The 26,234-nt window shown below is 43.1% G+C and overlaps 1 protein-coding gene across 3 annotated transcripts in view; it reads left to right on the forward strand.

The window, feature by feature from the left end:
- Positions 1-11,201, forward strand: part of gripap1 (GRIP1 associated protein 1) — a 73,377-nt gene extending 62,176 nt beyond the window's left edge. For all 3 annotated transcript variants that reach the window (XM_083976007.1, XM_083976008.1, XM_083976009.1), the window contains 4 exons: positions 8-124; positions 1,818-1,911; positions 8,318-8,490; positions 9,951-11,201. In XM_083976007.1, the coding sequence (XP_083832133.1) occupies positions 8-124; positions 1,818-1,911; positions 8,318-8,490; positions 9,951-10,031 (465 nt within the window). In that variant the 3' untranslated portion in view covers positions 10,032-11,201. The remainder of the gene's footprint in view (positions 1-7; positions 125-1,817; positions 1,912-8,317; positions 8,491-9,950) is intronic.
- Positions 11,202-26,234: the final 15,033 nt, after the last annotated feature.

Raw genomic sequence — 26,234 nt, forward strand, 5'->3', positions numbered from 1 at the left:
GTCTCAGTCTGGTGGGGGCAGTCCTCAGTCCCAGCGTCCGGCCGAACTGTCCGATGACGAGGTCGGGGAGCTGTTCCAGCGTCTCGCCGAGGTTCAGCAGGAGAAATGGATGCTGGAGGAGAAGGTGAGGAGCTTTCTGTTACCATGACAACAATACAGACACATCTCAGTCTTCTCCATGATGGTGTAGCCACTGAACCAGACTAAGAGACCGTTGAAAGGCTCAGGAAACCTTTGCAGGTGTGACATCATTAGGTTAATCAGATTGTTTGAGATACTAAATCTTGGGGTTTTTATTAAATGTAAGCCATTATCAGTCAATTAAAAATAAATAAAGATGTAAAATATTTCAGTGTGTGTAATGAATCTATATAATATGAGTTTCACTATTTGAATTGAACTACTGAAATAAACTACCGTAATTGAACTAATTTATTGAGATGCACCTGTATGTTATGTCCACACCGGTGAAGAAATGGAACGAAAGCAAACGTTCAGCATGTCCTGTTCGAGCAGCTTAGTTCTACGGAAGCGTATTGCATTCACTTGAATAATAATTTTAAAAATCCTGTTTTTCTGAGTATTTTATTTTTTGGTTTGTCTTTTTGAATATTTTTTTCTCTTTTTGTGACTAATTATTTTCTGTTTTTCGTGGTAATTTTTTTCTGACTTAGCTTCAGGATTTCAAAATCGAATTGTGTTCGAGCCGTCGGTCTGGAAAATAAAGCAATGGTGGAACCTGAACCAAAGTGGAGTTTGAATAAAAATCCTTAACAATGTATCTCATGGATCTAAGATGTAATACATCCATGATGACGTGGAGGCTTGACTGCAGTGGTTAAACGTTAATTGCAAGTGGGAGCTTCTCGCAGGATTTTGAAATCTCATTAAGTTAAAAATTACCCCGAAAAACAGGAGGAAAAAAATTACCATGAAAAACAGAAAAATATTAGTCAGAAAAACAGAAATAATTACCCCGAAAAACAAACCAAAAAGTAAATTACTGATGCAATATGCTTCCGTACAGTTCAACTTCAGCCTGTTTGAGAAGCAGGTTTACGTTGTTAGATGAATTATTGATGTTGAGTCTATGAGCTCAGGGCTGAACCACTCTCTGCTGTTACAGTAATTCATCTGTTAAAGTTAATGACTTTGATACTGGACAAGTTCTTTACATTTTCAATTCATTACTCCAACTCCCATACTTGCTAGTTACAGCTTTAGAAGTTTCCCTCAGTCTTTGAACGCGACACACTCATCCAGCTCAGGACCATTTAAAACTGCCATGATAACCTTTAACGTACTCCACTTGTCTTCCTAAACAGTCGTCAGGTTTTCTGTAGATCATCACAGGACTCAGTCGAGCAACGTTTGTGTGAAACTCTCCATTAAACCTTATTTAGTTTTTGAGATATTGACCATGCAACTTCACATCGATGAAATGATCCATAACTCATTAATGCTTTGTCCAGTCATCATAAATCTGGACACATGTCTTCAGGCTGTGTTGGGGAACAGCTCTACCAAAAGCAGTTTGAGCCCCACGAATACCACAACAGTGCTGCCCTGAGGATATTAACCAAAATCTGAAGTGGCCTTATTAGAATGACTGAAGTAACTTTGCTCGACTCAATGAAGCCTGAGACAATCAATCTTTAATCCTGACAGATTGACCTGCAGATTGAACCACAGCTTGCTGCTAGATTTGATTTGAGCTTTTAATCAAATGAAGTCTTTGAGCTGCTGGTGGAGCTTTTAAATTCCTCATCAGCCATTCCCCATCATTTACATCATTTTGTTTTTCTTTCCGTCTCTAGGTGAAACATCTGGAGGTGAGCTGCTCATCAATGGCCGAGGACATCTGCAGGAAGAGCGCCATCATAGAGACATATGTGATGGACAGCCGCATAGGTAGCACACACACACACACACAGATAGTAAACATTACTTCTTGTGCAGTTATGCGTTCCAGTTTTACCCGGATGTCGGAATTTCCGAGCTCCGAGTTGGAATACTAATCCTCAGATAATTCAATGGACAAGTGGATGGAAACAGCCAGTGAGAGGTTGTTAGCAGCAGATAACTTGTCTCCATCTCCCTGATTGGTTAATGAGCTCAGCATCCAGATGGTTTAACCGGTGAACAAACGAGGGCCCATATTGACAGGTCTGGATCCAGCGGCGTGCTGAGCCTGCAGTCAGCTGATCGCTGGAGGACCATTCAGGAAGTATTGGATTATCGGTCTCATCCTCAGCGCCGATGAAAAGAGAAAACGATCCAATTTGATTCCAACCTGCCGCAATTTATCTGTTCATTAACTTTGTTAAATGGCTGTGGTGAAAGACTCTGTCCAGTTGCAGTATGGGAACTGTAGGATTTAGTGTTTTTTTTGAGAGTTTGAAGTCTGCTGCTCAGGTTTGGTCTTTTCATGATGAGCTCAGATGGTCTGTCAGTCTGTCCTCTCTGCTGCTTCTGCTGCTTCTGCTGCTAGTTTAGAGCTAAAATCATCTTCTTAAATGAAAAGTAATGATGAGATCCATGAGAGCAGTGTGAGCCGTACAAAGTGTTCTGTGCAGTGTGAGGTAATATAAAGTCAGCCAGCGGTGGCTCAGCTGGCTCAGCATGTCGTTTATCTGACAGTGACACTTCATTACAACCACCTTAATCTCCTGCTGCACTTACCTGCACACACATGGACCTCTGTGTGTGTGTGTGTGTGTGTGTGTGTGTGTGTGTGTGTGTGTGTGTGTGTGTGTGTGTGTGTGTGTGTGTGTGTGTGTGTGTGTGTGTGTGTGTGTGTGTGTGTGTGTGTGTGTGTGTGTGTGTGGATGGAAGAGGAGACAGCTCATCTGTTAACCAGGATCAAACAGAAAGTCTCACTGATCAGTTGTGTGTGGACTCTTCACTCTGAGAATTGTGATATTTCAGATGTATTCTCTCTCTCTCTCTCTGTTAATCCATTTGAACTCACAGTCTCTCTCTCATGTTCCACTGCTGCTATATTTAGCTGCCTTACTGTTTTAGCACAGTGATGCTGAGTGTGTGTGCGCGCGCGTGTATGTGTGTGTTTTTAATAACTCCACAAACTATCAGCAGATTCATTTTCCACTTAAATATCCTCCTCCTCCTCCTCCTCCTCCTCCTCCTCCTCCTCCTCCTCCTCCTCCTCCTCCTCCTCTCTTTAATCTCTGCTCCTCCTGCAGAAAAAACACACTGTATATAACTGCACATTATTAACAGCATCAGAGCTACAACAAAACATTTTGTTATTTATCAGTAATAAATAAATCATAATAGAATGTTAATTAAACACAGCTACAAAACAAAGAGCTGTTTTCTCTGAATCTCTAAACTCTGTCCAGGATCATTTTGAACTTTGAATTCAGATTCAACAAAGTTTAGAATTGAGGCGTTTACACCTGGTTTATTATATTTATTTAGTCCAACAGAGATTCAGTTTATTCTAACTTCAGATCACTGATCACTGATCAGTAATCAGATACATTTTATTTAATTGTTTATATTGATGAAGAGATGAGTGGGAGAGGCCTCAGGGTTACTGTATGACATGATGAAGAAACAGAACAGAAGAGGTGTAGTAGTGTCATTGTTGCAGCTTTGGCCTCTGCAGGTTCAGGTCAGACCTGATCCATCAGTTTGATTGATCAGGTTTTAAACCAGACCTGTGCAGGACTCTGACTCTGCTCTAAACAAACACGTGACTCAGTGTCTGAGTCAAACGTGATGTACTAATAGACCCCCCCGGCTCCTGTTTCCTCCTCCCTCCTCCCTCCTCCCCTCTCTCCTCCTGTCTCCTGTTTCCTCCTCCTTTTCCCTTTCCCCCTCCTGTCTCCTCTTTCCTCACCTCCTCCTCCTCTAATATTTCCTAATTTTTCCCTTCTTTCCTCTCCTGTCTTCTCTTCTCTACCCTTCCTGCGGCTTCCTCGTTTTCTCTCCTGTTTCCTCCTTCCACCCTTTCCTCCCTTCCTCCTCGGGTCTCATTTTTCTCCACTCCAGTCCTCCTGTACTGCGCTGTCACTCCTTTCTTCCCTTCTCCTCTCTCTTGTTTCCTCCCTCCTCTTCTGTCCTGTTTCCTTCTCCCTCCCTCCTTTCCTCCTCCCTCCTCATTCTCTCTGTTCTTTCTCTCCTGCTGTTTTCAATTTCATGTTTCACTGCTTTAACTCTCATTCTCTCCCATTAACTGGAATGATGTGAAATCTAATGGGCAGTAAAACCAGGCTGAGCTACTTCTGCTGTGTGTGTGTGTGTGTATGTGCCTGTGTGTGTGTGTCTATATAAATATACATCAGGTTCTCATTTGTATTAAGTTAACACTTCGTAGTTATTGTAACCTGCTGCTTGGTTACTAGGCAACAGCATCGATGGTGTGGATTAGCAGGAAGGTCTGTGCCTTGCTCCACGGCTCCTCAGCACCTGAGCCTTCAGTGGTGTCATGTGTTTTATCGATACAGTTTGATGCCTATAGTTTTCTCTTCACCTGCACCGCCAAATCCTCTGATATGTTTTTATTTCTGCTCAGGTGCTTCTGCTTCTATATCGTGGATTTTTTTATTTTTTTTTAAAGGGATAGTTCAACATTTTGGCAAATTGGCCCATTGCCATAATCCCTATAGTCATAGCAGTATGTTCGTTACCTATAATTGTCGGTGCAAGCTGTTTTTAGACCGGCGGAGCAGAGCCGTGAGCTGCTCAGAGCTACGCTATGGAGGTTAATGGGATTTCTTGGTTTCCCTCATCAAACTCATCAAATACACAATCCAACAACTCCAAAACGCTCTGGTGGACAAGTTGTGACCTGCACATTCACCACGCTATGAGATAATAATGGTACGTTACGAGATGGAGTTGTTTTTGAGGTAAATACAGAGACTGTTGCTGAAAAACTGCCCCTGAAGGCAACACGCATCAGTGGTTTTGCATGAATTTACCTCGAAAACAACTCATAACATTCCGTTATTATCTCATAGCGTTGTGAATGTGCAGGTCACAACTTGTCCACCAGAGCATTTTGGCTCTGAGCAGCTCGTGGCTCTGCTCCACCGTTCTAAAAACAGCTTGCACTGACAATTAAAGGTAACGAACCTACTCCTAAAACTATAGGGATTATGGCAATTTGTCAAAATGTTGAACTATACCTTTAATTTTTTTAAAGGAATTTTGTTGAGAAACGTTTTATAGAAATGAATCTATTATTATCATAATTATTGAGCAGATTGTATTAACTCTTTCGCGACCACACTAATTCCTCAGCACATCCGCTCAGGACCACATGTTTTTGGCTATTTGTTTACCTTATCTCACGTCGAACCGAACTCTGTACATCACCTAGAAACAAACGGTTTTCACGTGGTTGAAGAGTGACTTTCCAACGTGCTCCTCTGCGAGTTTTTCCGCCGTTTCGTTCGTGAGTACGAAGGAGAAGAAGAGAGCTGGGTTTCTCCAAAAACGGAGCTCCCGCTCTAGTTTCAGAGAAAAACGCACTTTTGTGTCAAGTGGCAATCTGCTCATTTTACCGGTACTCTGCAGTGTGGCATGTCTCCCAAATCATTTCTACGGCTAAATCAATATATTTGTAGGCAAATCTGGGGGGTGTGGCAGCGTGGAGAGCAGCGGGGCAGTGGTGCGGGTCTCTGGCTACAGCGCAGCAGCTCCGTGACACGACTGTGTGACTGGCCGCCGGTGGGTGCTCTGGGGCGGGGGCGGCCGGTCACAGCGCCCACTGCAGAGCGCCCGCTGCTCAGCGCCCGCTCCGCTGCACCGTGAAAACAGCAGTGATAACGGGCTTTCAGATCCGAGTCTCCAAACCAGAAACTTTGGAACAGCACCGGAGAAAGTCGCCAGATTTGTCGTCAGTCGCTTTTGTAAAAAAAAAAGTCACCAAGAGGGTTTGGAAAGTCGCCAGATTCAGCGAGAAAGTGGCAACACTGTAGCCGACAGCCGCACAGCGCTGCACGCTGTCCCCAGAGCAGCATTCAAGGAGACCGATTACTCAAACAAAACCAAGATCACACAGTTTATAAAAAAACATTATGTTTTGATTGTAGTTTAAAACAGTTTTACATATCAGAGGACTACCATATTCACACACAGGGTACCTCAGAGTGTCTATTATCGTAATCTGTAAAAAAAAAACGGTTTTGACGAGTTTACTCGGCAATGGTCGCGAAAGAGTTAATGAGATGTTAGACATGAAACTGGATATTAATTGCATATAACACCAAATGGTGAATTTTCCAGCTGGGAAGGAGAGAGAGAGAAGGGGGGGGGGGGGGGGGGGGCTACAACTACAACTACAGAAAGCTGCAGTCTGTTTTACTTTGTCAGGCCACAGTGACAACGACAACGTTTCAGACAGCTCAGTGCAGCATCTTCAGTTAATGAGTGTGATGTCACACCAGCGGGTGGGGGAGGGGCTCTCCAGCGGTGTGAAACCAACGTGCAGGTATACACAGTTACAGGTGTTCAGCTGTTAAATATTTACAGCACAGAGCGGCGCGCACACTGCACTGTCAGCATCTCTATAGGAGCTGTGCGCGTGTGTGTGTGTGTGTGTGTGTGACAAACTGCACCATAAAACCTGCTCTCCTCTGCTGCCACATGATCTTCTTTTAATTAGAACCCCCTTTATTTGTTTCTTCATTTGTTTTTTTTTCTTTCATGTCCATCAATTTTTTCCTCTTTAATCAGTGTGTGTGTGTGTGTGTGTGTGTGTGTGTGTGTGTGTGTGTGTGTGCGCGTGTGTGTGTGTGTGTGTACACTGCAGTCTTTTTTATGTCTTGGTTTTATGTAGCTGACACACACACACAGTGTTTGTGTCCAGTTTTATGACAACATCAGAGGTGATGTACACGCTGCTCTTCTCTGTTCTGTGTGTGTAACATGTATTTGATAATAAAACTGTCTCATTTACTACTGAGCTCCATAAAACACTCACAGCCTCTTTCCTCCTCTCCTCCTCCTCCTCTCCTCCTCACTTGTTTCCTTCTCTCCTCCTCCTCCTCCTCTCCTCCTCACTTGTTTCCTTCTCTCCTCCTCCTCCTCCTCCTCTCCTCCTCACTTGTTTCCTTCTCTCCTCCTCCTCCTCCTCCTCTCCTCCTCACTTGTTTCCTTCTCTCCTCCTCCTCCTCCTCCTCCTCCTCCTCCTCCTCCTCCTCTCCTCCTCACTTGTTTCCTTCTCTCCTCCTCCTCCTCCTCCTCTCCTCCTCACTTTTTTCCTTCTCTCCTCCTCCTCCTCCTCCTCTCCTCCTCACTTGTTTCCTTCTCTTCTCCTCTCCTCCTCCTCTCCTCCTCACTTGTTTCCTTCTCTTCTCCTCTCCTCCTCCTCCTCTCCTCCTCACTCGTTTCCTTCTCTTCTCCTCTCCTCCTCCTCCTCTCCTCCTCACTCGTTTCCTTCTCTTCTCCTCTCCTCCTCCTCCTCTCCTCCTCACTTGTTTCCTTCTCTTCTCCTCTCCTCCTCCTCTCCTCCTCACTTGTTTCCTTCTCTTCTCCTCTCCTCCTCACTCGTTTCCTTCTCTTCTCCTCTCCTCCTCCTCCTCTCCTCCTCACTCGTTTCCTTCTCTTCTCCTCTCCTCCTCCTCTCCTCCTCACTTGTTTCCTTCTCTTCTCCTCTCCTCCTCCTCCTCTCCTCCTCACTCGTTTCCTTCTCTTCTCCTCTCCTCCTCCTCCTCTCCTCCTCACTTGTTTCCTTCTCTTCTCCTCTCCTCCTCCTCTCCTCCTCACTTGTTTCCTTCTCTTCTCCTCTCCTCCTCCTCCTCTCCTCCTCACTCGTTTCCTTCTCTTCTCCTCTCCTCCTCCTCCTCTCCTCCTCACTTGTTTCCTTCTCTTCTCCTCTCCTCCTCCTCCTCTCCTCCTCACTCGTTTCCTTCTCTTCTCCTCTCCTCCTCCTCCTCTCCTCCTCACTTGTTTCCTTCTCTTCTCCTCTCCTCCTCCTCTCCTCCTCACTTGTTTCCTTCTCTTCTCCTCTCCTCCTCCTCCTCTCCTCCTCACTCGTTTCCTTCTCTTCTCCTCTCCTCCTCCTCCTCTCCTCCTCACTTGTTTCCTTCTCTTCTCTCATCTTCTTTCTTGTTTCATCCTCTCATTTTCTTTTCATTATATTGTCTCCTCTCTCTGTCCCTCAGACACCTCTGAGACCTGTCCTAGAGAACTGTGGTCAGTCCTGGTAGACATGAATCTGTCCTCGAAGACGTCAATCTGTCCTGGAAGACGTCAATCTGTCTTGAAGGACATGAGATAGAAACCTGAGGAGTTTACTTGACTGTCACTAACTCCTCGTCTCCTTGTCTCCTCGTCTCCTCAGATGTGTCGGGCAGTGCGGTCGGAGGACACGGAGGCTCTCAGGGAGACAGAGGTGGTCTGGGCTCTGTCCTCAGAGATCTGGTCAAACCAGGAGACGAGAACCTGAGAGAGATGAACAAGAAGCTGCAGAACATGTTGGAGGAGCAGCTGACCAAGAACATGCACCTGCAGAAGGTAACACACACACACACACACACACACACACACACACACACACACACACACACACACACACACACACACACACACACACACCTACTGATTGTCTTTCAATGAAGTGATTCATCGTTGTGAGAAAATAATCAAGGATTGACACTGAGGTCAATGGAACACAGGAAGTGACATCACCACACAGGGTTTCTGGGTAATGTAGTTCACACAGTGATTACTGATACACACAAATTACCTCATGTCTGAACATTGGCAGTTCTGTGTGTGTGTGTGTGTGTGTGTGTGTGTGTGTGTGTGTGTGTGTGTGTGTGTGTGTGTGTGTGTGTGTGTGTGTGTGTGTGTGTGTGTGTGTGTGTGTGTGTGTGTGTGTGTGTGTGGCCTAGCTAAGTGGTTGGTGGTGGTAACTGTTCCCATGACGATGAACAGCGCCAGAGTGTGTGTTTGTGTGTAAAGCGGTTAATTCGTTGTGGGGGGCGGAGTTGTGCTTTGAGGAGTGTGTAGGAGGACAGATCGCCCTGCGAGAGGCGCACGCACACGAACACACACACAAGCACACACACACACACAGTGAGTGTGCAGTGACCTTGTTGCTCCTCTGTGCTGGTGAAGTGGTGAACAGAGGTAGACTGATATTAGAACTAGTTAGAGATGTGACAGGCTGAATGAGTCCAGGGGTCAGGACCAGGAGGTTCCATCAGAAGCCATATATTACATACATATATTTATTTCTCCATCAATAATCGTACCAAGAAAAACTATAATCATGACATCCCTAAACCTGACCAATCAGAGAGCTGAAACAGGATCCCGTTCTCTTTTCTTTCAGAGTTCTCCGGGTAGCAAAACCTGGTTTCTGAAATGGGGACGTGGTGTTTACATTCACAAACACAAAAACAGGATACTCAGAAATCTGATCATTTTAGGTCTAAAAGAAGGAATCTGAAGATTTTCAGTTTAATTGCTCCTGTTTTGAGGTAGTTGTGTCAAGAGTTGATATTCCTGTGTTTATGACACAAACGGTAGCAGGAGCAATTAAACTGAAAATCTTCCGATTCCTTCTTTTAGACCTAAAATGTTAGGAAAATACACCCCCGAGTTGAATTTGCCTGGAATTGTCCTTTAACACAGGTATTGAACAGGATACAATGGAGTCATAACATTTAGTATAAACAAGTGTCTGTAGAGAGGCTTTGATGTGTTACTGACACAAAACAGTTGGTCTGAGAAACAGTGAAGGACTCAGCAGGTCAGTTCTTCTGGATTTCTCTGTTTGGTTATAAAACCAGTTTGCAGCCTGATGGACACTGAGACCAGCCCATAATGACGTTGTGTCCAAACTGTCCACAACTCACACACTCACCTGTTTCCTGTCTGAAATCTGAGACACAGCTTTCAGTGTGCTCACAGTCACAGTCCTCCAACGTCACCCATCAACTCCTCTCTGTTTCTCTCCTTCTTTGCAGGACCTGGAGCTTTTGTCCCAGGAATTAGTCCGTCTCAGTAAAGAGAGCAGTCCTGGTGGTGGTGCAGCCGGGTCGGGATGAGACCATCACCTGGATCCGTCCATCCGTCCCCCTCCCCCCTCCCCCTCACCACTGTAGTTCCTCTCAGCTGGCCGGTGTGGGCTGGGCTCAGACTAACACCTAGAACCAGCATTTCCTGCTCTCCCATTCATGATGTAAGACTTGCGGTGGGCTCTGACTACTGTCTGGAGCTGTTACGGTTTCACCACCTCAGTCGTCCTGCTGAGCTATGACTAACTGCTGGAATATGTGTCCATCAATTGTTTCTCAACAACCAGAGGAAACAGTATGTCCTGAACACCGGGGGGGGGGAACGGAAACGTCAAACGCCGGGGTCGGCTCATTTATGTTGCTTTTGAATGTACTGTCCAGTCCTGACTACAACCTGGAAAACACACCACGTAACAGACTTTTATGGTTTCTATTGTAACTGACTGCAAATCTCTGCTTATGCTGGTTCTGAAGTCTGTTGGGGTCTGGCTATGTCCTGGAACACACTAGCCTGGCATCTAAACTGACTTATTAGTTCCTTTGGTTTCTATGTGCAGTAACTCTGTTATGATTGGGCTACTTCCTGGGCTTCCTGTAACAAAATCATAATAATTCCATAACTTGAAATCCTGGAATCTGTCTATGTCCTGGATTGTGTGATTGTAACTATAGTTGAGTTGAGCTTGAAGTAAAAAAAAAAAAAAAACATACATCGTTTTGTTTTGTTTTGCTATTTTTCCAAGAGCCTTCAGCCACAATCATGACCTTCAGCAGCAGCAGCTAGTCTAGTCCAGTCTAGTCCAGTCTGGTCACGTTACCAACAGTCTGTTCAGATCAGGTGATGCTGGTTAAACCTGTGACTCTGAGATATGAGCGGTGTGCTGCTTCTGTCTCCACATATAGGATCTTTGTGACAGACACACGTGAGTTGACACTTTAGACGCCGTCAGTCACACAGGTCGTCTTCTCTGTTATTATGTGTCAGGCTACGGCTGTTTCCTGGACTGAACCCGACTCTGTCACATCTGTCTTACATGTCAAACCTTTCTGTGTCTTGAGCATCACAGCTACAGCATGAAGTTATTTTGCATCCCTCCTTTTATTTATTACTCCTCCTCAGACACTCTGGGAGGCAGAATGGCTCCGGTCACTTGCATGATGAGGGATGATGAACAGGATCAGGACGTGTCATTTCAAGATTTTATTAAAACCTAGTTCATGAATTTACCAGTTTATTATGAAGATTATAAACATGAATTGAGAATATATTATATATTATTATATTATTATATATATATATTTTATATATATATATATATATATGTAGTATAATAAATTATAGCTTTTAAAGTTAATGACCTGATGATAACCTACAGTGTTTGGTATTTTCTCTAGATTAATGACTAATGAGACCGCTCTGATCCAGCACCACTGGGCATCCATCCTCTCTGACATGTGATTTAACCTGGGATGCAAAATAGTTCAACAAAAACTGGATACTTTGTCTTTTCTTTTGTTTGTTTTCTTTTTTGATTATTAAGCTTTTTATCTCCAGGGCCATGTCTATGTATTGCATTACATGGCTGTAATTTCTTCTGCACTGTCATTCTTTTCTCTTTCCATCTTTCTGGGACACCAAATGGTGCAGGAAAAAAAAAAGTGGAATTACTGTCTCTTGTTGCTTTACTGTAACTGAGTTATTTTATTTTCTGTGGGGCTGGGCCTACATCCTGCTTGAAAGAACATATCTTATTATTTTGTCTTTGTCTTAAAATTTGCTTCTGTGATTTTGTAAAAAAAAAAAAAGAAGAAAAAAGAAAATTGAACTTTAACTTCAAAGTGAACGACGAACACTTCCTGTTTGTTCCGCTCGTCTCTCTTCTCTTGGACTTCTGGATTTATTTTTATGTTTGCAACGTGGCCCCTGACTACGTCCTGGATTTGGACTCAGCACTAGGAGGGCTCCTGCTGACCGGGCCGTGACTATATCCTGGATGCTGTGTTTTGCTGTAACATAATGCCTGTACATCTCAGCTTTATTTCCGGAAATGTCCCTTCAGTCAAAGTGTAAAATCTGAACCAGTGAGAGGAACTCAGGTGGTTGACAGAGCAGCTTCAACTCTTCAGACACAGGTATCTGATGTAGATCATTTCAACCAAACTTAAAATATACTATTACGCATTTAACATGAATGAACAACCGAAAGTTAATATAAGTCTGAGCATATACCCATAGAGGGATTTTAATGTTTGATATCAGTCAACGTTGAGAAGAAAGCTGCACTGAAGCTCTCTCTGTTTCTGAGTCTACACTGCTCTGAGTGGGATCGGTCTATGTGCTGGGTGCTGACCCAGCCTGTTGCTTTGTTTTTGTTTGTATCTGTATATACACGCTGTGATATGACTTCTAACTGTACCAAGAATCAACTGATCTATTTATGAGACTGATGATGATCATGACGCTAATTAATTATTCTAACTACAAGAAAATATAAAATATTGTCTGAAGACGTCGACGTGTCCATGTTGGTTTTTTTCCCAAAGTTTTTTTAAACTTAAAGTGACAACGAGGAGTTTCTATTTGGTTATAAAAAAGTCTCATATTAATGTGGATGAATCTACGTTACCACTTGTTAATGGGCCCATTTTAGATAAATATATCGTTTTGTCTCTATCGTTATTTTGTTATTATTAGTGGTGGTGGAAATGCTGGTCGAGCCGACCAGCGTTTCTTTACTTTCGGTTTCGTGGCGAGTCATGAGAATAATGCAGCCGAATCGCCATTTATGGTGGGAACTACGACGGTATTAGCCTCGTAAACCAGCCGCTCCTGGAAATGCAATTTATTTCATTTCTGAGGGAGAGTCTGGCCTCATCCCCATTCTAAGCGTTTGGCCTGAAACCCTCAGAAGGCCGAGCCAATCAGTGTCGCCGCTGTGATTGACACAGCACGTTGGCCAATCAGGGACCGACTGGTGCAAAGCCCCATCACTACACCAACTTGCTGATTGGCTGAATGGGGTTGTCTGTCAACGCTACTACTCCCGCCCAGCTCCCGCCCACCCCAAACGCTTACAACGGGGATGAGGCCAGACTCTCCCTCAGAAATGAAATGAATTGCATTTCCGGGAGCGGCTGGTTTACGAGGCTACAACGGTATGTGATCGTCTTCGAACCTCTGACTTTAATTCTTGATGAATGAAAACATGAGTCTGTCTAGCGCCGGTCAAAGAAAACGCTTCGCTTTTCCAAAACTCCTCGTTGTCCCTTTAATTTGGGGTTAAACAACTGAGTCATGTAAATGCTGTTTTGTACACTGCAGTCAGATTCAGATTAGTGATTTATTGTCCCCGAGGGGAAATTCATTTTCACAGTTCTGCTCCAGACAAAGACACCAACACACATACAGCACCAGAAAAAATATACATACATATACAAATAAACAAAAATCTACCGCCTGCTGTTCAGAGCTGTAATGGCAGAGGGGATGGAGCTTTTGCAGAAGCGGGTTGTTCTGTAGACAGTTGTCTGAACCTTCGACCAGAGGGGAGGGCAGTCTTCTAATTCCAAGGCCTCTGTGAAAATCTCAAATATTTTGAGATAAACCTGGAATTAATTGGAAGTATTGAGTATTCAAAACCTTTAAAGAGAGGAAGTTGTGTCCTAAAACAAAGAAATGTTGAAGATGTTGAACTGATTCCAAATTGAAACTCCTCTCCATGAGCTCAGATTGCTTTGTGCTGTATTTCTGAGTTCAGGTGACTCTCGGGTGGATCTGATCTCATCAGCGGCTCGTTCAGGTAACTCAACCTGCAGCGAGCGCTCGCCTGGTATAAATAAAGTTTAGCCTCAAGTTTCCAGCAGGACAAAAGGTTTCTAAGGGGCAGTGATGGAGCTCTAAACCGCTTTGCACAACCAGGATCAGCATTATCCAAGATCAGTTTACTAAGAGAGAAAGAAGAAGCTTTATCGCTCAGACGGTCTCAGGAGTGGAGAGGAGTTCAGGTCTGGTGTAGGTCTGGTGTAGGCCCCGCCCTCTGCGCTGTATCTCTCTGATGGAGGAATCACTCCAAGACAGACACCTCAGGGCCTTAGAGAACTCAAAGACCAAAGTTGTGACTGTCATAGACTCTCCTCCTGACCTGAACATCAATGGAACAGGTCATGATGGAGAACATGGGTCATCAGGTTCTGTCTCCACAGTTTGAGTTAGCTACACCGACAGACAAACCAACTACATTCACTGATCAAAGTTGCATTAAATAAATTGATTATTTTTACTGTTTATGTTAAAGGGATAGCTCAACATTTTGGCAAACTGGCCCATTGCCATAATCCCTACAGTCTAAGGTGTAGGTTTGTTACCTTTAATTGTCGGCGCAAGCTGTTTTTAGAACGGTGGAACAGTTGTTTTTGAGGCAAATGCAGAGACTGCTTGCCCAAAAAATGCCCCGACGGGAGGAATGTTGAAGATGTTGAACTGATTCATAAACAACGCCGTCTCGTAAAGTTCCGTTATTATCTCATAGTGTGGTGAATGTGCAGGTCACAACTTGTCCACCAGAGCGTTGTGGAGTTGTTGGATTGTGTATTTGATGAGTTTGGAAACCAAGAAATTCCATTAGCCTCTGTAGTGTAGCTCTGAGCAACTCACGACTCTGCTCCGCCGTTCTAAAAATAGCTTGCACCGACAATTAAAGGTAACGAACCTACTCCTAAAACTATAGGGATTATGGCAATGGGGCAGTTTGCCAAAATGTTGAACTATCCCTTTAACATTCACAGTAAAATAACCAATAAATTAGCCAATTATTTTATTTCTGTATCGTGATTTTAGAGAAACTGCGATTTTGATGGGTTCTCTTTCTATTCACTATTCTTGAGATTGTCTATCCATCGAATGAACTCCCTGTGAGCCACCAACACAGAGAAAAATCAGGATTGTTTTTTCTGTGGAGCTCAAAGGGAAGATGAAGAGACGTAGTAAAAAAAGGAAGAGAAACAGTTGTGTTATGAAAAATTAACAGAGGTGAACACTGCTGAATCTTTTATACTGTGTGTGTGTGTGTGTGTGTGTGTGTGTAGGTGACACACTGGGTTACTGTCTGAACTGTCTGTAGGGAGGACAATGAAGAGGACAGAGACCACTTTTGATTTCTGGCTGTGCAGGTGTTAACATGAGGCTCTGTCTACTTCATGGTTCATTAGTTCGGTTTCAGTCAATGCAGGTGAAAACATTCATTGGTTCCGTCTACTTCCTGTTTCTTATTTTTAAGTTTTCTACACGAAAAATGTATAAAGGCCATATCTACCTCCTGGTTCATTTGTTCTGCAGGTGAGAACAATTTAAAGGCTCCGTCTACTTCCTGGTTCTTCTATTTTGTCTCAGCCTCTGTGGGTGAAAAACTTGACAGACTTTGCCCAGTTTTCCATCCCACAATCCTCTCTGTTATTGTCAGGTTTTGTTCAAACTCTTGTCAGAAAAGTTTTTGTGATGGGGGTCGAGTCTGGGGCTCTCAGCGGGGGGACGCTGCCTTGCTCAGCACTAATTAGCTGTCCGGTACTTCCTGTCCCACAGAGGAAGACAGATTAGAGAGGTGACCGCGCGCCGCTGACGGGGTCCGCCTTAACCAGATAGCATCTGATTGGCTGGGCCGAGGGTTAATTGAAGGAAAAGAAGTGATGGGTTTTTACAAATGTGATTTTAATTAGAAGGAGGGCTCAGAGGGGGGAGGTCTGCGTCTGTCTCCGTCTGTCTGTCTGTGTCTCTAACTTTATTGTTCCCATGTTTCTGTCAGCCACATGTTCACCTTCTTTTTGTTCCAACTTTTAACTGCTTTCGTGTTTTGGTCTGTGGGACGTTTGAGGTCCAGAGGAACTCTGACAGTCCACGAGACCAGCTCACAGGACCCACCTGATCCAACCAGTGATGACACCTGAAGTCGTAGGGCGTCGTTTAGCTCATCTGGTAAAGCAGAGGCCTCGCTGCACCAGCTCCAGGTTCGATTTCACCCAGTGGCCCTTTGCCCAGCCCTCCCCCCATTTCCTGTGTCTCCTTTGCTGTCCTGTCAAAATAAAAGGTATTAAAGGGATAGTTCACCCAAAATTGAAATTTCACTCATTATCTACTAACCCTCACGTGGACTAAGGGCTGGGAGAAGTTTCAGAGTCCTCCGTGGCTTCTCTGAGTTACAGGGGGTCTCGGCGTAGCAGTGCATGTCCATATAACGGTTGCAAATGGATACCAACTGTCTTCGTAACAAAAAGACACACCAAAAAACATCCAAATACCTCCATGCTGCTCGTATGTAATGTCGTCAAATTTGGACGAACTGAGAAGAGGACAGACCCTAATTCGTCCAAATTTGACGAACTGGGAAGAGGAGCTTCCGCTACAAAACAAGCTTGAAATATAGACTTATTTAATTTTTTTTCGGAAGAATTTCGCATTTCGGGGCTTCAATACAAGATGGACATTACATACGAGCAGCATGGAGGTATTTGGATGTTTTTTGCTGTGTCTTTTGTTACGAAGACAGTTGGTATCCATTTGCAACTGTTATATGGACATGCACTGCTACACCGAGACCCCCTGTAACTCAGAGAAGCCACGGAGGACTCTGAAACTTCTCCCAGCCCTTAGTCCACATGAGGGGGAGTAGATAATGAGTTTAAATTTTTGCAGAACTATCCCTTTACTGTAATAAAAAAAAACAAAAAAAACAGATGACACCTGAAGTCTGTTTGTTTCTTAGTGTTTTTTATACAAGCCTGTCAAAGACGAATTTCTGTCACTCGTGACAGACAATAAAGTTTATCTTATCTTATCTTATCTTATCTTATCTTAAATGTCCGTACTGAAGACAAAGAGAGAGAGAGGAGGAGGAGGAGAAAGGAAAGAAGAAAGAGAGGGGAGGAGAGAAATGAAATAAGGGGTCAAAAAGAGGGAACAGAAAGAGGAGATGAGAGAAAAGGGTGAGATGAGAAGAGGAAGGAGGTGAAAGGACAGAGGGGAGGGAAAGAGAAGGATGACGGGGGGTTAAAGAGCAGAGGAGAGGAGCAGGCCAAGTGAAATGATATGAGAAAGGGGAGAAGGAAAGATGATGATGTTGCACCTATCACCACAGAAGGAAAGACAAGAAAGAGAGGTGAGGGGTGATGAGAAGAAGAGAGCAAGTGAAGAAAATGATGCTGGAGGAGAGAAGGTGAGGAAGAGGAGAGAGAGGAGGAAGGATGCATTCAGTGATGCTGGTTCACTCTCAAGTAAAGATACTGTACATGAATGAAATGAGGTTGTAACAACAGAATGAATGAACAACAGATATGATGCTGCCTCCATCTTTAAAAAATATAATAAATAGAAGCAGTTTGAGTAGATTCAAACAGAGAACAACAGGAGTTCAGTTATATTAGTGCTGGTGCATTCGAGGTTCTGGGTGTGTCAGTATATCCTCACAAGTAGCCTACTGAAGCCAGCGCACATCTGTGTGAAGCTGGGATGATGTAACAGGGCTCTCTAATCGCCCCGGGAAACCAGAGGGTTACCACGGCCATCCCAACATGTCTGTCAGAGACACAGGAGTGGAGAGAGTGGAGGTGGAAGTCGGGTTACAGAGTTTAAAAAATTCACGAGTTTTCTCCTGCAGCAGTCGCTAAATATAGAGCCTGTGTGTGTGTGTGTGTGTGTGTGTGTGTGTGTGTGTGTGTGTGTGTGTGTGTGTGTGTGTGTGTGTGTGTGTGTGTGATGACAGAAAACATCACTTTGTCCTCAGCAACAGAAACCAACAACGTGTCTGACAACACTCCCTCCTGAAAGAAAACACCAACGCTGACAGTGAACGCATCATAAAAGAGTAGAGTAAACTTACTGGCAGAAAAGGGCGTAAACACATTACAGCAGGTCAGTAAAGGCATCACCGCAGAAGATATGGACGGCATCGTTGGGGAAAGAAGATAAACTGATGGCCAGATAAAAGACCATGAACGCCTCATGATGGATGAGTCAGCTCAACAGCGGTCGGTTTCAGGGGACAGTGAAGGCATCACTGGAGAACACACCGTAAGCGTGGGCAGGAAATGTAATAGCCTATACATCACATGAGAGGACCATGAATGCACCACAGGCTTATCCTCTTTTGTTTTGGTGTTTTGTTGTTTGTTTCACTGAGGCCAAACTTTACACTCACCGCCTTAAGTTATAGCTGACTGTTCACAACACAACACACACACACACACAAACACACACGCGCGCTCTGAGAGCAGTGTGGCCCCCAGAGGCCTCAGTGTATTGATTGGACTCTCAGTGTGTGTAATGAGAGCCGCTGCGTTTGCTTTTAGCTTCAGAGTGGGAGGAGAGAGATGTGGCACTGCGGCAAGACACACACACACACACACACACACACCTACACACACACACACACACACACACACACACACACACACACACACACACACACACACACACACACACACACACACACACACACAACAATAACAAGACAAACAGTCTAATACCCACATATGTATAATCAGAGATACATGTCTTTATATAGACACAGTGAGCGGTGTAGGAGGCTGTAATTGGGGAGGAAGAGCCTGAGGTCTGATTACACCTCCACTCTTCTTTTTCTTTCTGTCTTTCTTTGTGTAATTTGACTTTTGAAGTAACTCGACTCTGTCTTCTTTTCATTTCTTCAACCTGTTTCTCTGTTTAGTCAGTCACTCAGTGTGTTTCCAGCCACAGCAGCAGCAGTGTTATTGCTGCTGTTGTTGTTGCTGTTGCTCCGTCGCTCCACCACTTTGGTCCAGATTGAAATTCCTGCGAACATCATTAGTGCTGCTACAAAGAGCCTGAAACTGAATGAACAACAAACTAAACACACAGAAACAGGTTGACTGATAAAAGAACAAAGCGACGGAATCAGGAGAGGATAATGAGATGAGAGACACACAGATGAAATGTAACGCAGACCTTCAGGTTCTCCTCAGGATAAACTGAATTAGTGAAACAATATCATTGTGGTGGTGATAGTGTTACTACTTATAAATTAGCCTACTTAAATAATAAATTCAATCTGCTTGTTTTTTTTATTTTTATAATGACTGAACTGGATATGAAGGAGAAAAATCTGAATGATAAGGGGCGGAGCTTCAGAGCTTCCCATCCTATCTCCCTTAGCATTAGAAAAAATAAAATAAAATAAAATAGAAACACTGGACCTTCCTGTATTAAAAGCAAAGATAACAAGGTCAAAGAGATTTCATTTAAAATGCTTCATAGATTTTACCCAACTAATCATTATATACAAAGGCTTAAGAAGGACATTGATGTGAACTGTACCCATGTGTCTCTTTTAACGAAACCTTGGTTCATTTATTTTGGTCTTGCCCACACACCAGACAACTCTGGAGCAGACTGGCACGCTTTATCAGTGATCATATTTATCCCCAGTTTAATTTATGCTGGAAAAATGTTTTGTTTGGCTACACTGAATATGATAAAAAAAAACTAAATTCTCAGTTTTATATGATTCATTTGTTAATTATTTTATCCAAATTTTATATACTTAAGTCTAAATTTAAGAAGCCAAACTTCTTGGAACTGTCTGCATATGTTGGTCAATATATCTCCTCCCTCTGTGATTGTGAGAATAAAAAAGCTTTTAAAACGTATGATCTTTGTAAGCTTTACAAAATTCAAGTTTATGTTTTTTCTGTCTTGCTGACAATTTTCTGTCCCTGTGACATACAATAAAGTTTTTTGAATTGAATTGAATTGAATTGAATCCCCTGGCGTATTTATGATGGTTTGGTTGTGTATTAATGTTGTATACACTTATTTCATCTAACTGTATAAGGTCCTCTGTATACTTTTGTGGTCAATAAAGTTGTTAAAAGCAACAAAAAAAAAGATGAGATAGTGTCCCAACAACTAATACTGTGTTTCTCACATGAGCTCCGGTTTTATGTTTGTGACACTACCCAAAACTCATAGGAAATAGACATAGGCCTATAGAAACTCATAGAGAAGTCAGTTCCTGCTTGGGCCCAGAAGGTGCAGAAGGTTCAGGGCCACATGACCAAGAGCCATAGGCCTAGTAGCTACAAACAGGAGCTGGAGCTGATGACTGACAGCAAAGCTCCGTCTGCACAGGACGCTTTAATACACAAAACAAAGTGGAATATTAAAAGACTTTGAGCCGCTGTGACGGCCGCGCAGCCTCAATCCACAATGGAGGAAGAGGCGGGATAACTTCAGACTTCAAAGGTAAGGAGCCGCCATGTTTGTCTGTTGGGCGAAATCCTTCTTTAAGCGTCAAATCAAGTTTATAAAGTCAGTCTGAGCTCGTGGTGTGTAGACTAGTTGTTTGTCCCAATCGACCAACTCCGACCCGTGACATGGATCCGTCTAAATGTCGGGTCGGTGCACGTGAGACGCTGTGTGTTGTTTCTGTTAGAGGAAGGTGAAGGTGTTGCTGCGGAGCCTCTGCGTTACTGTAATAACACCGAGCCGGACAGGTGTCAGGTCCGTGTTAACTGTGTTCACTGGGGTGTCATGTTTACATGGCTGCTGCTCGGAGCTGGGTCCGACTAATACCTGGAACCACTGCAGAACCATTTGACCTGGGAATAGGCTACTAGAACGTCTCTGTGTAGGCCTATTTATTATTATTATTTTTTTTTTAAATAACTAGGCAACAGATTATTAGCCTACAAAATAATTTAAAATCGTATTGACTTGCTTTTTAATTTATATGAATCATATAGGCCTACTTCTGTAGGTTCATCATTACAGCTTCATCTAGCATGGCTGTAAACCATTGTAAATACATTTAGTGAAGTTAATTCGTTGAGTTATATAACGTTTTCGTGATAAATCACTGTTTATAGTTTTGCTGGGGTCATTAATCACACTGAGGATGAATAAATAAAACAGGGGCGGATGTAAAACTCCTACAAGAACAGGGTTTATCTGAGTGTAAGTCAGCTGAGATCATTTATTATTCATCATCTGTCAGATTTGAACATGATGCTGAGCCTGACAGTTGAGTTCATGACCCTGGGTCTGAGTGTATGAACTGTATAGAATATTTACCGGCGTCTTCAACTCAGTTTTTCTTCAGAGCTGGTTGCACTCTCACACTCTGGGTTATTCAAGGTTACAGATTTACTTATTTAATGCTAAAGCATGACCATAAATAATCCACAGTTCTTCTAAAGAAGGTTTTCAAATGAGAAATGAACTATCTTTAAGATCTATTTGCCTCGGAATTTATTTGATTTCTCTCAGTTTTTTATGTCAACCAGCAGCAGCAGTGCCAGAGGAGAAACTTCATTCGCTTTCTGTGTCATCAGGTTTACTTTTAGATATTTCAAGTGACAATTTAAACATTTCAGGTTTCATCTGCTCTGAATTAGTTATAATAGCCTGTTGAAGCTCTTTTTCACCATCACAGGTACAGTCTGTGTTGTGTCGAAGGTGATGCTGAAGTAACATCTGGCAGTTGACAAGTTGACTTGTCTCACTGACACTGACTTTTTTAAAGAGCCTACTGCATTAAAGGATGTGAATGTAAGAGCCTGTCCTCAACAAAAATATTCATATGAAAATTATAAGTGAAATAATTTGTCAAACTAACTGTAGGCTAGATAAATAAAACCAATGGTCTAATGGGGATCAAAATATATTATAAATGATGTGAAGTCATGACTGATGAAGATGAATGAATATATTTAGAGAATAGCCTAATTCTGCAGTGAATACAATGACTTTCTCAGACAGGACATTAAAGCAGAAGTAAGTGATCCGGTCGTTTTGGTTAATGCTGCGTTCCAGGCAGGCTTTTGAAACCGTAAGTTACAGCTTCAAGTCACGACTTATGAGCGTTCCAGGCAACCCACAACAAGCGTTTCTCCGACCTGTTGCCTGTGAAAGTCACTATAACGGCCACTCGTAACTTCCGACCCGTGAACTCGCACCAGATCGAACTGGTACGACTTCACGGGTCGGAAAAACACGAGTTACGGGTTGCCTTGAACGCACCATAACTTCTTGTCAGCCGATGGAGTTAGCAGCCCTCGTCATGGATCTATTGGTCCTCGTCCCTACGTCACCACATTCACGCGCATCCCTTGGCTGCACACACAGCCCTGCATGACGTTCTCTCTCCTCATTGGATAAAACTTGTAGGATACAAGGAAAGTTTTCTCCTCAGCTCAGAGCAGAGCAGAGTGACTGACAGACCCGTGTTTCGGTCCAAACACTCTATGTAAGTGATTGCTGTCGGAAGATATAACTATTTAAGACTTATATTAACACAAAAATATCGCTTACTTACCCACTGACCTGGGGGATACAAGTTTGGTTTGACTTGTTTTTAAGGTAATGTACTTTGTATAGGTGTATCGTTACCATGGTAGCACTAAATATTTAGTTCTCTGTATTATTATTATTTTTTATCAGTATTATTATTATATAAAAATACAAAAAGGACACACATACAATATACATTTTGCAATTGCATTTTGCAGAAACTGTACATTACAATGACTATTTAAAGCTCAGACTAGGTTTTTAATTTAATGTAACAGGTTAGTAAGAAGAGGTTGTGCTGTCTGAGAGGTGACGATGACTGAAATGTCTTTATTTATTTGGATAAACCCCTTGATGAATCATCTGGTTTTCGAAGGGGTCCAACATATAGACAAACACGGACTCATCGTACAAACATGTTCTCAACAATACAAAAAACAACAACAACACAGAACAGTCAACAACAATACAACAAACAAACAAAAAAGGGCAGACCACAGTAACATGACGACAGAGGCGACGATTAGAACAATACAACCGTAAGGCCACAATGACCAAGACTGAGAATGAGACAGCAGTATGATTACTATCAATTCACATAATCAGAATTGATGCATCTTTAGTGAAAACAAGAGCAGGCCACAAGGTGAGAAGACAGAGCATGCTTGAAGATATAATATTAGCAGGAAGGTTATTTCAGTCTGCTGGTGCTTTAAACATACAGTCAAAGATCTTCTACCAAATGAGTTATTGACATTAGAAACAGAAAAATAGAGCTGAGAAGAATGTCTGGTATGATAAATTGATCTATACGGTGTAAGATACTGCTGTAGACAGGATGGGTAATTAAAGTAAATGCATAAGTTGCGTCTTCTCACATTCAATGATGGCCAGTTGAATCTAGTATACATCGTGCAGTGATGGGTAAGAAGAGGGCAAACAAGGACAAATCTCCAGAGTCTACTGTAGGCTGTGTTAAGTGAAGCAAGGTCAGATCTATGAGCATTTTGATATAACATCACATCGATGATGAGATCTCTGTCAGTGTGTTTTTCCTGATCACCACCAGCTCTGCTGCATCAGCTCACGTTCAGGCGCCGGCTGCTCCCTCTCCTTCCAGTGTGGTTTGTTTTTTGTTCACACAGCTCCTTCATGTGGAGCCATGTTGGACGAGTCACAGCCCAGGACCGACATGAAGAGGTTCAGGTCTTCACAGGATCTTTCACATCCTTGTTCAATGTTGGGTCCTGTGTTTTTCTGTTTTCATCAAGTGGCCTGCACTGTTGTCAGGGTGCAGTCTGAGTTAAAGGGAATTTGAATAAATCAAACAACAGTGATGTAGCTTCTTAGAGATTAACATCGTGAGTAGGGAACAGTGCACCTGGAGCTGTGTGGTGTTGGAATGGAAAGCCCTTATTTTGAATATTTTGTGAGGAAGTCAGAGAGAGACAGCAAGGGAGCATCATCATTAACCAGAAGAGAAGTAGCCTATATATTGAATATAGGGCTGATGAGTTAATCTTCTTTTCACCACCATCCATAAAAACCATTTAGCCAATCAGATGACCCCCAGCTCCCCTCACCCTCTGCAGGTTAATCGGTGTTGATTTGGTAGCAAGAGGAGCTAAGAGGATGGTGGAGGCAGGAGAGGGTTAAATCAACATTCTATTTAAAGGGATAGTAGCATTTTTTAAAGTGAGGTTGTATGATCTACAAATAGCCCCTAAGTACTTTAATTGCAGTAGCAGACTCTCTGCACTCCTCCCGTTAGCAACGCCAGCCCATAGCCCTGCCCAGAGATTTACAACATACATTGTTGTGAATGGACCCAAAGAAACGGCCTATTTTCACGGCCTAAAAGAGGTTTTACCTGGGGAAAAAAAACACAGTTCCATTGTTCGCTATAATATAATTTTTTCCAGCCCTTCAAAGTGCAGGAAAAACACAGTTTTTATTTGGACCTAACCAACTGCTGATCGGTGGGCACTAATAACCCTGGGCGGAGGGATACGTGAGTTGGTTAGGTCCAAATAAAAACTGTGTTTTTCCTGCACTTTGAGGGGCTGGAAAAAATTATATTATAGCGAACAATGGAACTGTGTATTTTTTTTTTCAGGTAAAACCTCTTTTAGGCCGTGAAAATAGGCCGTTTCTTTGGGTCCATTCACAACAATGTTGTAAATCTCTGGACAGGGCTATGGGCTGGCGTTGCTAACGGGAGGAGTGCAGAGAGTCTTCTACTGCAATTAAAGTACTCGGGGGCTATTTGTAGATCATACAACCACACTTTTAAAAAATGCTACTATCCCTTTAATGGATTGGTTATTCATGTGCAATTTGTTCAATAAAAGCATGCTCCAAATTAGGGATGCGCATTTAGATTTTTTTTTCCTGACCGATAACCGACAAGATTACAACGCTCGCGGGGGCGATCACTTTTTTCTTTTCTTTTTTGCCGTTAAACACACACGTGCGCTGCAACAGCTGATCAGCACCACATCCATTGTGCTCTGTCTCAGCTGATCATGCTCATATGGAGGTCAGATCGTTTAATGTTTATACAAAGTGCTTCTTATACCAGGATTTGTCTTCAGTTGGAACAAGTTTGTTGTGTTGTGTAGTGTAGTGTTGTCAGCTCCTTTGTTGTGTCCAGACAGAGGTACACTGACCTGACTAGCAGGTCACATAACCTGGCTCTCCGTCTGCCTCTCTCACCCCTCCCCCTCTATCTGCTATGTGATCTGATTGTTTTTAATGAGGGTTCATTAGTGCAGCAGGCTCAGGTTCCCGTGATGGAGCTGGCTCCCCTGCCACTGGCACGCGCTCAAAAACTTTGCACTTGACCTTTTTATCGCGATGTTGGACAAATATGTTGAGACCTGAATCAGCAAAATATGAAGCGCAGCTCCTTCCTCTCTGTGGTTCATCACATTGATTGAAAAACATCACCTGGACGCCGCGTCGTAATCCAATTAAACGCTGCAAAGAATCCTGGGTCGGTTTTCAGCAGGTCACAGTTTGAGGTTGAAAGTTTCCACCACAGGAAACGGAGCGTGGTACCATCAGGTCCACTGACCTCTGAGACAGGTGTGTGTGTGTGTGGAGCTGTGTGTGTGAGTCCATCAACAACATTCAGTGTTGTACTGCTGCTGTAGTTTTCACATTATATTCCCCACAAATTAACTGAGTTACTACATTGTTAAAGTAACTGATTACCAGGAAAAGTAACTATTGCATTTCTTTATATAAAATGCTCAAGTATGTCAAATGACTTAGACACTCCCACCAATGGAACTTTTAAAGCGATAGTTAACCCAAAATTCAAAATTCACGCATTATCTACTCACCCTCATGTTGACTAAGGGCTGGGAGAAGTTTCAGAGTCCTCCGTGCCTTCTCTGAGTTACAGCGGGGCTCGGCGCAGCACTGCATGTCCATATGACGGTAGCGAACGGACACCACTTTTCTTCGTCCAAAAAGACACACCAAAAAACATCCAAATACCTCCATAGTGCTCGTCTGTAATGTCCCTCTTGTATTGAAGCCCCAACATGCGCAATTTGCGCGGACCAGGAACAAGCTTGAAATATAGACTTATTTATTTATTTTTTCGGATTTGGATGTTTTTTGGTGTGTCTTTTTGGACGAAGAAAAGTGAGCTCCGTTCGCCACTGTCATATGGACATGCAGTGCTGCACGGAGCCCCGCTGTAACTCAGAGAAGGCACGGAGGACTCTGAAACTTGAATTTTGGGTGAACTATCCCTTTAAATTCAGCTGTAATAAAACTCGACACTGAATATGTTAGATGAATGAAATTGACACTTGATAGAATAAATCAATATTATTAACACTGTAACGTATCTACACTACACTGCAGTGTCCTGTGGGACAATGCAACAGACACCTATCAAATTCAGT

This window comes from Trachurus trachurus (assembly GCF_905171665.1).
Source record: "Trachurus trachurus genome assembly, chromosome: 7".
Taxonomy (NCBI): Eukaryota; Metazoa; Chordata; class Actinopteri; order Carangiformes; family Carangidae; genus Trachurus; species Trachurus trachurus.